This window comes from Pseudoliparis swirei, chromosome 2 (assembly GCF_029220125.1).
Source record: "Pseudoliparis swirei isolate HS2019 ecotype Mariana Trench chromosome 2, NWPU_hadal_v1, whole genome shotgun sequence".
NCBI classification, from domain to species: Eukaryota; Metazoa; Chordata; class Actinopteri; order Perciformes; family Liparidae; genus Pseudoliparis; species Pseudoliparis swirei.
The window spans coordinates 8,580,726-8,594,964 of record NC_079389.1 but is presented as its reverse complement, the minus strand read 5'-3'; the positions used below and the strand labels follow the sequence as shown (position 1 = coordinate 8,594,964).

The window sequence follows — 14,239 nt, the reverse complement described above, 5'->3', positions numbered from 1 at the left end:
GTTTATTTATCATCGGTAACATTTACCAGCCCTCGTATGGTCCCTCTGGCGTGTGACTTCCAGCCCGCCTGAAGCCCGGCACCATCTCCGTAGCTGACATTTCCTCTTCGCTTTGTTATGCTTTGAACAACTTTTCAGAAAGTTTGCGGTGTGGTTTTTTTCGGGGCTTTTTTCCTCCTCTTCAGTTTATCTTCAGAAATGAATGTGAAAGAGAAGAAGAGAGGGTGAAGTGAAGGTGAAGACGATGTAAAGGAAAGGACAAAGTGAAAAATGTGGAGTGTAGAATGTCTCTTGTTTTTCATGTGTCTTGTTGAAATCCTCCTCGCCTTCCTACATTTTGAATTATCACAGCAAACATATGCTTTATGAGGCAAAAAAATAGTTTTCCAACTAAGTAACTAAATATAAGGGCAATCTAAATTGCAATTCAAACGTATAAATTAATACATGAATACATGAACGTATTCATCTGTTATCTACATGGAGATACATTATTCACTGCTTTTTCCTTTCCCCGACATCCAGGCTCGAGTTATTATTATACTTCAATTAATACAAAGTACTCTTACCATCGCAGAAGCAAACGCCACACACTCAGGATTTTACTTTCAAGGAATGTCAGCCCTACTTGGGGTCAAAAGGATAATTTTGCAAGTTAAACCGGTATAAAAGCACAGCGGCAGAAGACGAGGACACACGTGAAGGCTGTTGGTGAAGAAACGGGATGTTGTTCCGTTACTCTCACAAACTTTAAGCTTTAATTAGGAAGTTCGAGTCAAAGAAAAGAATTGTTTGTCATCAAAGCTGTGGAAGTTTCAGAAGTAAATCCGAAGGTAAAGCATTCAGCCCCATCTTCTGTAGTTTATCTTCAAATGCCTTGTATTGTGTTGCTTTTTTTGTCTTTTAATGGCACATTCACTGTCTTTTTTTGTATGAACGCCGTAGAACTGTATACTTCAAATGTACAATGATAGTTAACAGTGTTTTCAATTGTTGCAGCTGGAAAACTGTAAAATCAACCTTTTATTTTGTAGTTTTTAGTTTCCTTTAATACTTGTTTCCTGACGTCTCTTCCTGTAATCAGAGCCATATTACTGCAGCGTAGGCAACATTTATGACCTCAGGTCAGTGTTGTTAAATCTCAGCACAAGAAGTGTAGTTGAGCTGCTGTGACGTTAGCGAGACATCACCTACGCTAACCTCCAGCCGGCGTGACTCTAATGTCTGCACATGTGTAGTTCAAGTGTTAATAATAGGCCCGCATTTGCTTTGCCGTAATTTCAATACATAATACGTAATTTCAATAAATGTTACTCTAATGAGGGGAGGTTGCATATGGAGCAACTCTTATGAATACACATGAAGAGTGAAACAAAGGGAATGGACATCATTTGAATAGGTACATTAGAATTGTATATTTATTTTCTATTAAATATGGTAAACAGTGTTAGTGCTTGTTTATTTAATACATACACGCTGACATGCTTAAGACTAACAGAAATGACAGTGGCCTCTTGTAAAAAGACATTAATAAACATGTGTAACATTAAAAGTGACTGGAGGGCTGTGGTTCAGTTGTGATCTACCGTTGATGAAGAATAAAGGCGTAAAGCTGCGGGAAGTAAAGATAATATATTTGAAAATAAAGATGAGTATAAATATAAATATATATTATATTAAATTAAATTAATGATACGATAAACTTTGTAAAAAAGTATACAGACTATCCATATATATATATATATATATATACGTGTATATGGATAGAAACAAGGATACAGACTATCCATATATACGTACAGTATATATATATGTATATATATATTAGCGCTGTCAGCGTTAACGCCTTAATCTATGCGATTAATTTGGCCGCGTTAACGCACTAAATTATTTTACCGCAATTAACGCAACTTTGTTTACTTCCGGTGTGCCTTGAAGTTTTTACATTCCTCTGAGTGTCAAACCGCGGCAGTACGGTTTAACACTGTTTCCGTTATTTAAAAAATTATTTCTCCGCGAAAATAAGGAGCAGAAATCAGTTTAAACTCGTGGATGAATCAGTCGCGTTTCCTCCTGCTCCTCCTTCCTCCCGTCTCCCCCTCTGATACACAGAGGAACGGAGGGGCGACGTGTCGGGCGACGTGTCGGGTGACGCGGCGCGGAAAGAACTCATCACACGAAACCTTCACCGTGATTGGTCAATCCATTTGTCTGTCAACATTTTGCGAAAAAAACAACCAATGAACACTCAGTAAATCACAAAGGACCTCCCACCTCACAGGTATAGCTCATTAGCAACCTGTCAGTCAGAGAACCAGAGGACACGGCGCGAGGACAATGTGCCTCAATATATAGAGCTGAGATTGTTCTGGAATGTTTGATGTATAACACATGGGTATGTGTCATTAAAACGCCTTTAAAAGGTGAATTTACATTTTTTTTGTAAAATGGAGACCATGCCCCCAGCCTCCAGAGGGTGAACGTGACATATGTGAACGTCAGTCAGTTACCAAGGCCACTGGTTCTGCTGTGTTCAATGTTAAAGATGACAGGACCAATGGGGTCTCAATATACTTCTTTTTTTTTACTAATCTGGATGTTTCACTGAAGAAACAATTTATCATCCACAATATTAAATACCTCGCTGGCACTTTATAGGTAGGAGCCTCTTTGAAAACACAGCTCTGTGTGAAGTTTTGTCTTTAAAAAGAAGGGAAACAAAGTTTTAATCGCGATTAATGAATTTCAAAATGTGCGATTAATTAGTTAATTTTTTTTAATCGATTGACAGCCTTAATATATATTTAAAAAGTATGTATATATATACTTTTTTACCAAGTTTATAATCCTTTTTTTCTGTTGACATAGTTAGAAATATTATAACGTGGTAAGTAATATGTAAATTAATGTATATGTTTACAATTGAGCTCACAGTTAAAGGTGCTGGACTACATAAATTGCGAGGTGTTTCTAGTTTTGGAGTAAAGTACAACACCATCACTAACTGTGACATCAATGCTAAAACATATCATTTTTATTAATGATAGTGCAAAAAAAACGAAATCATAAAGGGAGACTTTCTAACATTTATGTTTTGCGAGACCGTGCAGGTATACCTAATAAAGTGGACAGTGAGAGTTAAATACATTAGAAAAGTAGGGTTACAAAAAAAAAAATGTTGAAAAATACAAACAATATTTTAAAAAAGTATTCCATCTATAGGTGTAATGTCACATGACATCTTGTTAAATAAATGTGTGGACTGACGTACTGTTCAGATGGAGAGAGAGAGAGGCACGGTACAGAAACGCCAAGTGGCTTTGGTGCCTTGATGTCTGCCTCTCAAACAACATGGTACAACACTGCATAAGAAATCATATGCAAGAGGTAGATTTGAATATTCATGACCGAATCCATCGGCTGTTTGTGCCGTAGCATTAATTAATGGCTGGAGGGGAAGCTATACTAAATACAGCGCTGAAACAAAGCAATCCCAAAGAAAGACTTTAAAAGTGAGAAATGAGTATCGTGGGTGGCTGCTAACACGGTATCTTTCAAACAGCATGGGATGTTCACGCTGGAAGATTTGACTATTATATTTAACACCCACGATCATAATTTAGGTGAAAAAGACAAAACTCTCTGATGTGAACTACTCTCTCACCCAGTCTTGAATAAAATCTCTTTGTTTAGGATATTTGGGAATACATGTGTGTCATTTAAAATGTGTGAATATTCAAGAGGAAGTGTGGTTGGAGAGTCCCAATCATCTCCGACACTCTGGCGGTTAAAAGAGGGTTTCACCGTGAAAGACATTAGCATTCCTGTGAAACAAGAGACCTTGACTCTATGAACAAGGGCTATCCATACACACTTTGGAATGTAATTTATATGCACACACTGGGGTGTGAGGCCAGAGGATGTGAGAGGGGCAGAAAGCATCCACTCGGTACAGGTGTAGCGCTCACTGGCCGACTATATGTACTACCTGCTTTATTCCCCCGGCGCCTCTCTGCAGTGAGTTCCCGTGGCGTTACGGTCTCCATTGGATCTGAAAAGATAATATATGAAGGTGTGCAGATAATTGGATGCCCTGCTTGTAATTTCCTATATTTCCTGATCTTGAAGAAGTAGGTTTCCTCATCAAGGAAATTGTTGTAGTGAGTCTCAAGCAGCGGACCGATACCAAGTGTTGATTTTCAACCGTTTGTTCGATGACCTGAGTTACTTTTTTTGTGCCACCGCCACCGGTGACCTATGCGTTCAACTCTTTGAATTATGCATGGTGGTGATTATACAACGTAGTCCTCTGAATTGTAAATTCCCACAATTATACAGCCCATTGTCTATTCATTATTTCAGAACGAATGGGAAATTATGTAAAACTATCTCTAAAGAGGAAAGCAGCGTGTAATATGACTTGCCATATTGTTCATGCAATTCAAATACTTTGCTTCTTCTTTTTTTCCGAAGGGATGAAAGTAATCAGATTTGGATGAAATCTGACTTGCATGTCATGTGGGATTACGATACATTTGGGAAGATAAACTGTGATAACTACACGACGACGTGCCAGTGAGGTAAGCGCACTCAGGCAAAGAGCGCTTACCAATTAACTTGAATTTCTTCAAGGTTAAATATACAAGTGTTGACTGAGTCAAACCTGTGGTCTTATCTCAACCAGACGGGGGGAAGGACTTCAACAAGTCCCACACTCTGCGGACTTTTGATCTCTTCACTCGAGCTGCGGACGCACACTGTGTATTTAACACAGATGCCCCAAAAAACTATGTTCATATAGTATGGCCATTTCTTCCAGGACACATATGCACACGCAACTTCAGATCCTGCAGCGAAAACTCTGCAGAGGCATTCGCTCTCCGGGGCCCCGACTGTGCAACTGTTGAAAAGGTCTGTTGAGATTTCCTCTCGCCACCTCGTGACTTCCTTTAAACTGCTCATACAATCTACTCTCCGTGGATTAATTCATCTGCATTTGGTGGTCCTTTTTTTGCACCTCTCAAAAATGCGTTGTGCGTATTGATGGACGTTTTCTTTTCCGCCGTACAGAATGATGTATGTGCAGTTTGACATAATAATCTGTTTTCACATTCATCTGTTTCACACGTGTGCGAGCGAGCAACCGCCTCCGTGACATCACGACTAGTTCGGGAAGCCATCTTGGTTCAATATGCAACTTGTACAAGAGGGATGTGTTGGATGTTGTAGTTTTTTGACAAATTATTTTATGTTATCTAATTGTTTAGCATGATTTTGCATAAACGCTATTTATAGCAACTCTGGTTTAAAAAGTGCAATAAAAAAGAGAGTTTTTTTGTGTATTAATTAATTTTACAATCGCTATCATACTTTGGTCCAATCTGAAATCGTATTTCTCAAAACTCTCAATGAAAACAATTAGGACAACATTCAGTCTGTTGTGGATTATACCATTATTGCAATTCATGTTGTTATTGATATATTGTTTTCTCATCTAACAAGCTTCTAAAATGCATTAATTGTCATTAAATACAATCTTACCAATACCAACGCCTAATGTTCACAACCTGACAGTTTCTTACCATTTCTTATGCACAATTTTTAAAACAGGGCTCTTTTTGTCATAAGTAGTGGAGCATCTTAGATCTTTTGCTAAATGAAACACTGAACTAAACAATAATTGATAAAAACCCAATTCAGACACTGCTCTTCTCAATATAAAACATTGTTCACAGCTCTACTTTCATAATGATGTAGCCCAGGTTTGACTGACATGAATATATTCACAAAACAAGATTGTGTTTAACTGCACCCTGATGAAAAATATGACTTTTCTTTCCATGTCGTAATATCAATCAATACAACAATGCATTTCCAAAGTTTGCATTTTGCACATGTTGTGGCTGGATTTCTTTCTTTAACAATAGATTCTGACTAATCTCTTAACCTGATGTATCCCTCTCCTCTCTGACTCCTGGTGAGACGTCACAGGATACTCACACACTGGACCTCAGTAATCAAACACCCACAGGACACGGAGAGTTTGGATCAGAGTTCACTTCACGTAGATTTATTTAGAACCTACAGTTTCACAAATAAACCTGAGCTGGGTATTAAAGACACAACCTCCCCCACATCCGTCTTTCCAAACTGCCGAACAAACATCTTGACATATTATTCATAACATCACACATTCGATGCATGTGCCGCCTCCGTCCCTCATTACATACTTCTCGTCCCTCAGTTTACGCCTGCCTCAGTTGCTGACGTCCCCGTTAAATGTAATGATTTGGTTTCTTATAAAATAATGCAGACTCTGTAGAGAGCTAAAGAAAAGTCACTGCAGACTGTGAACAAAGGTTATTTTCAATACACAAGTGTAAATATGATTTGAGAGATGTTTGTAAGTTTACTGTAGAAAAAGCTAAAGAAAGGATTAAAAGAAGATGTATTTCTATCGTAGGAGTCCAACGTTAAAATCCAACTAATTTTTGGTTTTCAAAAAGGATTATTTTTAAAACAGTTTTTGAGGTTTATAAGTGTGATTGAAACGTATGCATGTTTATTCTTTTTCTTTATTTCATATTAATTATCTGATTTATTTGATAATAATAATTTAGGATAGGAATATATAAGCATTTTTACTTTCTGTTTTGTATATTATATATAATATGAGTGTATTATATTGCAATAATTGACAGAATAAAAATACACAACAGAACAACAACAATTTACAGTAAAAGAAAACTGAATTAAAAAAAACAATGACTTTCTTTTGAAGACAGGTAACTGAAAAATTATTTGGCTACTTGTGTCATGTACAGTAGGTGTGTTGCAATGTCAAGAGTATGTTAGCCAAGGTTATGTTCTTTTGTGCTGTGCTATTCAATGCTAAATAATGCTATGCAATGCTATAGTATGCAATGCTATACAATGCTATGCAATGCTATGCAATACTATGCAATGCTATGCGATGCGATGCTATGTTTCTTAGTTCCGTGTCTTGCATGTCTGGCCTTGCTTCGGTTGCATCATGAACACGCTTCAAGAACCTGCAGCCAGACGGCTGCTTCCTGTTTCCCTCTCATCCTCTATCTCCCCTCATCCGATATTCTCCTCCTCACCTCCAGCTGCACTCCATCCCTCTGCTGAGAACAGGTATTTGTTTAGGAATCTCTCAGTGGAAATTATACTCCATCTCGGGCGTTCCCTATCAACACACAATTATCATGGGCAATCATGCAGAACAGTGCTGAATTCAGCTGGGAGTCTGATGACATTACTGACTGCAAGGCCTCTTCGGTGGGTAGCCTGTACCACACCTGCATTAAACCCACCCCCCATCTCTCTCTCTCTCTTTCGCTCTCTCCATCAGTCTCTCTTTCTCCCTCGCTCACAGTTGGATATGGATTGAGATTGTTGAAACATTTTGTTCTCTTATTAGGATTTAATTCAAACCAGGACTTCCACCAGATGAAATCTCTTTTCTCCAGGAGAACAATCCTGGGATCTTATCTTGACATCTTTGGCCTCGTCTTATGACCTGCAGCGGTTTGCCTCGATGCACCTTCTCATGTGGCTGAGCTAGAATTCGATGCTGCTTCTTTTCCTCTTCCTCGGACAGCAGTTTGAAATTTAAAGAATTTAGAAGTGTGAATCTTGTTCCTAAGTGTCTTCTGTGAAGGCAAAGTCAATCCCACAAAGTAATCAATGCCTTACATTGTGCTGCTGCCCCCTGCATTCTGAAGCATAGCACATATGTATGATAAGCATATTATGAAGCTGGAAAGGCACAGAGTCGATACCGACGCATGAGAATCGACACAGGAGTCCATTCAGATCCTGATCAAATGCTCCATTCATGAGTGAAATTACCATCCGTCTGTCAGCGGAGGTGTGAATTCTGTCATCTACAGAACCTACATCTGAAATTGTGATTAAATGCATAACGCTACAGACACCCCACATGGACTCAAGATAAGGAAAATAGGATTTCCGCCTCTCAGGATGAAGGTTGACGTGTAACTCGTGAGGCAGTGATGCCCTCTTGTGGTATTTTAGTTGAATGTTTTGTATTTGTCCAGACCTGTGTTACTATGATCCAGTTTCATTGGAGAATTTCCCACAATAATCAATTTATTCCATGTGTAAAAAAAGTCCCTCTGATTGGTTATTGCTGTTCGTTACTTATTTATGTGACATGGTCTAAATAACGATGGTCCTTTGACTGAGAATGTGATGGATTTGTCCACAATGCCATTTGTAGATTTCCTCAATGAGTTTTATCCTTTTGTTAACATTGATATTGTAATGCACTTGATTTGGTAACACCATGTTTACTGGACCTGGTGCTTTTTATTTATGCTTTTAAAACTTTTTTTCAGGCAATTCGTCTCTGAAATGGAAGTCTTGGTTTTGGCTAGACGTATTTTAAATTCTTGGCTTTGGTACAATGACAAAAAATGCTTCATGTCCTTATGTTCTTGCCTTTGTCTAATCATTTTCATTAGCAGACAGAAAACAGAAAAAAACCTACATTTGGACAGATATGGTGTCAGAATCTCACAACATGTTTCCAGAAGAAACAGAAGACAGAAACCCAACAAGATGAACATGAAACACATATACTCAACACATACAGTAAACAATATTGAACATTAAATAATGCTTCAAACTCAATTTTGAAACAGAATAAGATGTGAACACAGAAACTGGTTAATGGTAAAAAAAACAAAAAATGTAAGTATACTTTTGCGTTTTTTTGACCCTCGCTTCAGATCAAGGCCTAAAGGCCTTTGGCATGTTCCCTTTCTTATGATGAGCATAGCTCTGTAGTTCCTACTTTACCGGATGAAGTGTTGAAGAAGTGATGAGGTTTATGAGCCTACTATCGGCCATCTACCTGCTATCTGCAACATCTACAGTACTTAGTGAAGACATTGTTGAATGGCTTCGCTTTAAAAAAAATACAAACAAGCCAGAGCGTTTCTTTTCCGTTACAACAGAACAACAAGGTGTGTCGCCTTTCTTTAGCGGGGTGCAGGTAATACTGAGTTGATACAAATGTGCTGTCCTGCTCTTGTAAATACTCACCAGAATATAAAATGCGTATTAGGTTACAGCGAAAAAAAATTGTCCCACTACAAATGCGCTATCCTGTTTGAGGAAGAACACTAGTGCCACGCTGTTTGAGAAACTTACTCAGCCTTTTTTGTCAAGGGGTTTCATTTTAATCCACTTTTAAATTCAATGTCTTCAATGTAAATTTGTGAGCTTGAATTCGGTCTTTTCACACAGAAATGTAGAATATCATCAGCTTTTAAATTGACTGCACAAAAAGCTGCTGCCAGTGTTCTTTACCACACAAAAAACACCCATTACTGTACATGCAGAATATTCAAAAAGCCTTTTGCTCTGCACTTATTTTATTATTATTTTTAACGCCATACACAAGATATAGAAGAATAACTTGTTCAACCAGGGAACAATATTTCCCAACCAAAAAATGCTCCAATTAACAACATCATTCATTAAAATGTGATTAATTTAGAACTTTCTGAACCTATACCCATATAGGTCTCATAACCCTCACAATCAACACACAAGAAACAACAGTGTTGTGCACCACAGGTATTTAGACGGTTGGCAGTGGCGTATTGAGAATAGCACATAACTGTATGTACTATGACGTAGCTCAGGCTGGAGTGATGATGATGCCATTTCTAAACTCAGCAGTGGTTGCAGTGATTTCTTTTAATCCTGGAACAAACTCAAAAACACTCCAACCATCTCACGCCCCCACGCGTTCTCTAACCTGCTGCTGCTTAAAGTCAGTGGTAGTTAATCTGGATGGTTCGGCCAATGAGGAGGAAGAGAAGGCCGGCCAGGAGGCAGAAGAAGATGCCGACGGGGGCGAACATGAAGGACAGCCCGTAGTTGAGGGACAGCTGGAAGTCTGGACACAGTGTAGAGCGCTGGTGGTCTACGTAGACATCCACCACACCCAACACCTGCACCCACAGTACGTACATCACCACCACACAGAGCAGGAACAGGCCTGGTGCAGAGGAGAGGCAGAGATGAGGTTTTCATAAACCAATGGATCCAAAACTATAAATACAGTAGATGTGCAACCAGTGGTGGGAGAAGTATTCAGATCCTCTCCGTAAGTAAGCAAACAATGTTAAAATACACCGATACAAGTAAAGGTCCTAAAAACTGTCAGCTAGATACAATGTTCTGCTGAATATGACCAATGTGAGAGATATTTCATTATCTATGGCATTATTAGGTTCTTAATACTCCTGCAGCCGTGGCTGAGCAACATGAGACTGGTACTGCTGGAGGCGCTGCTGGTTTTTACATTTACTCTTCTCAAATGTGTGCTTTTCCATGAAATGTACATGTTTCTTCTTTTGGTCACAATCTGTAAATTGAAGTAAATCATCTGAGGAGTCCACAGGGGAAATATCTCTTTTGTGGAACTTTTAACAGCTCATAGATATCTGAAATTGGAAAAAGTGTAATACTTAACAATGTAATACTTCTATGAACGTGTAATATATCTAAAATCCTGATTTGAAACTGTAATAGTTCCTTGCTAAAAGCACAACAGGAGAGATAAGTCAACTACAAGTACCTCAAAGTTGTACTTAAATAAGTGTACTTGGCTACTTTTAAACCATTTCCAACCTTACCGGAGGCCAGGAAGAGGCCGCCGCCTGCTTTATACAACCGGGGGCTGGCGAACGGAGCAGCACAGATGATGACGAACCCGCCGAGCACGACAGCTGCCACGCCGATAAGCATGAAGATGCTCCAGAAACCTCTGTAGACTGTAGACACAGACAAGCACGTCACTGAGGAATATCAACTCAATCTGTACAGAGCGGCAAATCTGAATAGATAAAGGGACACTTACTGATGGCCGTTTCATACTCCGTGGCATTGTGGGTCTGATGAGACACAGGAAATGGGAAGAGGTAGGCGTGCATGCAAATCTTCGAGTGAGGCTGATTTGCTGAAGAGAGATGGAATAAATTAAACATTAAAGTGAATGTTAATAGTAAACAAACATGGGGTCAAAAAGTCATGTTTTGTATCATGCATCCCAAGAAGCATAACGCTGGAGGAGAATGTTTTCCTGAACTCATCGGCTTCACGAGTCCATATCAGAGGAACTGGAACTGCACCATAACATTCTGTACATTGATTTGTCTTTCTTTATGGCAAACAAATTCATTTGTTCATGCATCATCCAAAATAACTCATAGAACATCAAATGGTTCCTAATAATTTAATAATTAAGGTTCAAGGTTTTTTTTATTCGCCATTTGTGCCTCGACCAACAGTCCAGACACATTGCAATTGTTTTGCAGGACTCTCCGTGTCAACAGAGGTACAAACACACTATAATAATAATAATTTTAAAAAGAAGAAGAAGAAATATAAAAACACACTGTACAAGGTGGTTAGAATATACAGTATTAAGTACAGTTTTTAAAAAACAGGTTATCAACAGAAAAAAGGAGAGGGCAGAGGTTAATAGATCAATATGCTCGTGCTGAGTGCTGTTCCTAGCTTGTGAAAAGAAAGAGGGGGAAGGGGACAGTTATGTGGGGATATTGCACATTTTGAGAGGTGGGGGAAGGTTATGTGGGGATATATATTCCTCTCTACCTCCATCTGCCTGATGAATCATGGAGGTCTCTATCGTGGAATATGCCTACTACCAACTATTCATACACTGTCATATTCATTGAATGTATTTTAACTCTAAATCTGTCCTTCTGTACACATTACATCTATTGTTCTGTCCATCCTGGAGAGGGATCCTCCTCTGTTGCTCTCCTGAAGGTTTCTTCCCTTTTTTCCCCATGAAGGGTTATTTGGGAGTTTTTCCTGATCCGATGTGAGGTTTTGGGGCAGGGATGTCTATGTGTACAGATTGTAAAGCACTCCGAGACAAATTTGTGAAATTGGGCTATACAAATAAACTGAATTGAATTGAATTGAATATTGCACAGATTATTATATTGCACATTTTCGCAGATACTACACATTTTTCAATAGTTCTGTTGATGATCTTTGGTCTTAATCACATATTCAATTGCAGTATGTAGCAACGGGGTACCACTTAAATACTTAAAGTAAAGCCAACGGCATCAACAAGTCGAATTTACTAACATGTGTCACTTACTGAACCAGAGCTTCCACAACAGGTTGTCGTCACCTACGTTGCCTCCAAACGAACACCTCCAGAAAAAACCTTCATGATATAGAGTGACATCACTAGCGCCGTCCTCCATCACCACATCTCCGCGCTGAAAGAAGGAGTAAAAGATAGAATAATGCCTCCTTACCTTAATATATCACAACTTTAAAAAGTCTGCAACTTATAATGCAGAGTCATGGATGGATCTCCCTGGAATCCACTGATGTGATTAAAGCCTGAGAGCTGTCAGCAGATCACACGAGGCAGGTGTACAGTGCAGCTGCTTAGTCGGGTCAAAGGTCGAGCTGAGCAAGCACCTCCAAACTCATGTTGGTCCGGAGCCAAGCGAGCCAAGAATGTTCCCATTCAGGAGAACCTCTGGTCCTGACTTGCCTGTAACGTCGTCCATACGACAGTTGTAATGAAAGCTCGCCGTGCAGGCTGTGATGACGTTGCACCTTAAATATCAAGGTCGATCTAATCAGAGTTTGCTTTATTTTGAAATCAGCATAGCTTAACAAGGATAGTGGCTCCTAACCTGAGGGACAAGAACCCCGTAAAGTGGCGGGTGGGGTGTGTGTGTGTGTGCGTGTGTGTCCTGTGCTGCAGGATGCTGCCAATTCTACTAAACTGTCCACGAAAAGAAAAAAAAATTCTGCACTTTTTTCATGTTGTTGCACTAAATAATGACGCTTTAGTCAGTTATTAACTAAACATCCATTCCAGAAACTCACATTGTATTAAACTGCGTGCTACCACTCTTGGTTTTATTGTGGTAATATCATGTCTCGTTTCCAGTTTCAGTTCCCACTATGAAAAGCAAGGTATGTTTTAGTCAGTGATATTTAATACAGTCTCATACCACTGGGACTACTGGAATTTGTATCTCTATCACAGGGCCACAAGCTATTTCTCAAACGCTCCTAGCTGCACACACACACTGCATTAAACCGTGTCTGATTACATAAAGAGGTCCTACAGGGATGCAGCTCCACCCTGTAGAACATCTAGTGAAAGAAGGGTTGAAGCCCTTTGATCACCGTTTCTAAAATAGAAGAAGGGACTTTGATGCTATTTTAATCAACCAATAAAAGTTTCAAAATGCAACTTCCGATAACACCATTTAAAGCTTAAATACAAAATAATGTAATTACTGTGTGTGGCCTAACAGTTGACCTACTATTAGTAAATATATAATCACGATAACTACTATTTGAGACATAAAGAAGACGCAACCACCTGTGACTGAAGTCCAACACCCACCTCTACGGTCACTCCATCCGGACCGACAGATCCATCCGGGTTCGGATGGCAACTCTCGGAGGCCAGCAGCCAGTAATCAGTTCCAAACGAGAGGAGGATGAACACAGCTGCCAACGCCCCAAAGAGCCCTGCGAAAAACAACGCCACGCTGAGCTTCATGGTCCCGGGGACGACCAGCCACTTGGCTCCTGGATCTGACTTTCTTCTTCAACTACAGTGAGCGCATGAGGCAATCAGAGCTGGAAACAGCTGGTTTATGTTGATATCTTGACTCCTCTCCTGTCGCTATGTCTGTGTTATGGGAGGACAAGGTTGAGCACATGACTCCTCTGCTAGGGTCCCCCCCCCACACCCCCACTCATCCACACCCTGGGCTATTTTTGGGGGTCTGACTTGAGGCGGCTGCTCCACTCCCAACAACCCCACTGTGGGGGCTGAGCGTGTGCAGCAGTCGGGGTGTGTGAAGGGAGGGGAGCGTCGCAGAAATAACCGGCGGCAACTGGACACCCGGTCGTCTGCACGGGAATGTCAGGGAAGGGTGACACTGAAAGGACAGAAAAAGAGGAGAGTATATATCCCACAACATGCGGCACAACGCTGCTTGACCCACCAGGATGACCCGCACGTTAATATCATAACACATAATCAATAGCATGTCCTCTTAATGAGGGTGATGAAAATGAATGTGCAGTTACATATTGGGTATTTTCAGCTGTATTACAGCAAGAGCTTTATAAACAGTTAGATTAATCATTATAGACA

The 14,239-nt window shown here is 39.8% G+C and overlaps 1 protein-coding gene across 3 annotated transcripts; it reads right to left on the bottom strand.

The window, feature by feature from the left end:
• Positions 1–8,475: 8,475 nt before the first annotated feature.
• On the bottom strand, positions 8,476–13,788 carry tmem182a (transmembrane protein 182a). Of its 3 annotated transcripts, none has more exons than XM_056431798.1 (5): positions 13,454–13,788; positions 12,200–12,323; positions 10,922–11,020; positions 10,698–10,835; positions 8,476–10,057 (listed from the first exon to the last, which is right to left on the bottom strand). In XM_056431798.1, exons 1-5 carry the CDS (start codon positions 13,634–13,636, stop codon positions 9,831–9,833), a joined length of 771 nt encoding a protein of 256 aa, XP_056287773.1. In that variant the 5' UTR covers positions 13,637–13,788; the 3' UTR covers positions 8,476–9,830. The 3 variants fall into 3 exon arrangements, with proteins under 3 accessions (XP_056287773.1, XP_056287790.1, XP_056287781.1); XM_056431815.1 differs by having other exon boundaries at positions 8,476–10,010; XM_056431806.1 differs by having other exon boundaries at positions 13,478–13,788.
• Positions 13,789–14,239: the final 451 nt, after the last annotated feature.

Bases quoted from the DNA above. Each gene is read 5' to 3' on its own strand.
- tmem182a (XM_056431798.1), bottom strand. From the start codon at position 13,636: ATGAAGCTCAGCGTGGCGTTGTTTTTCGCAGGGCTCTTTGGGGCGTTG. The intron at 12,324-13,453 runs GTGGTTGCGTCT...TCCTTCTTTCAG, and splicing joins GTGTTGGACTTCAGTCACAG to CGCGGAGATGTGGTGATGGA. The intron at 11,021-12,199 runs GTAAGTGACACA...ATCTCTCTTCAG, and splicing joins GTTGTGGAAGCTCTGGTTCA to CAAATCAGCCTCACTCGAAG.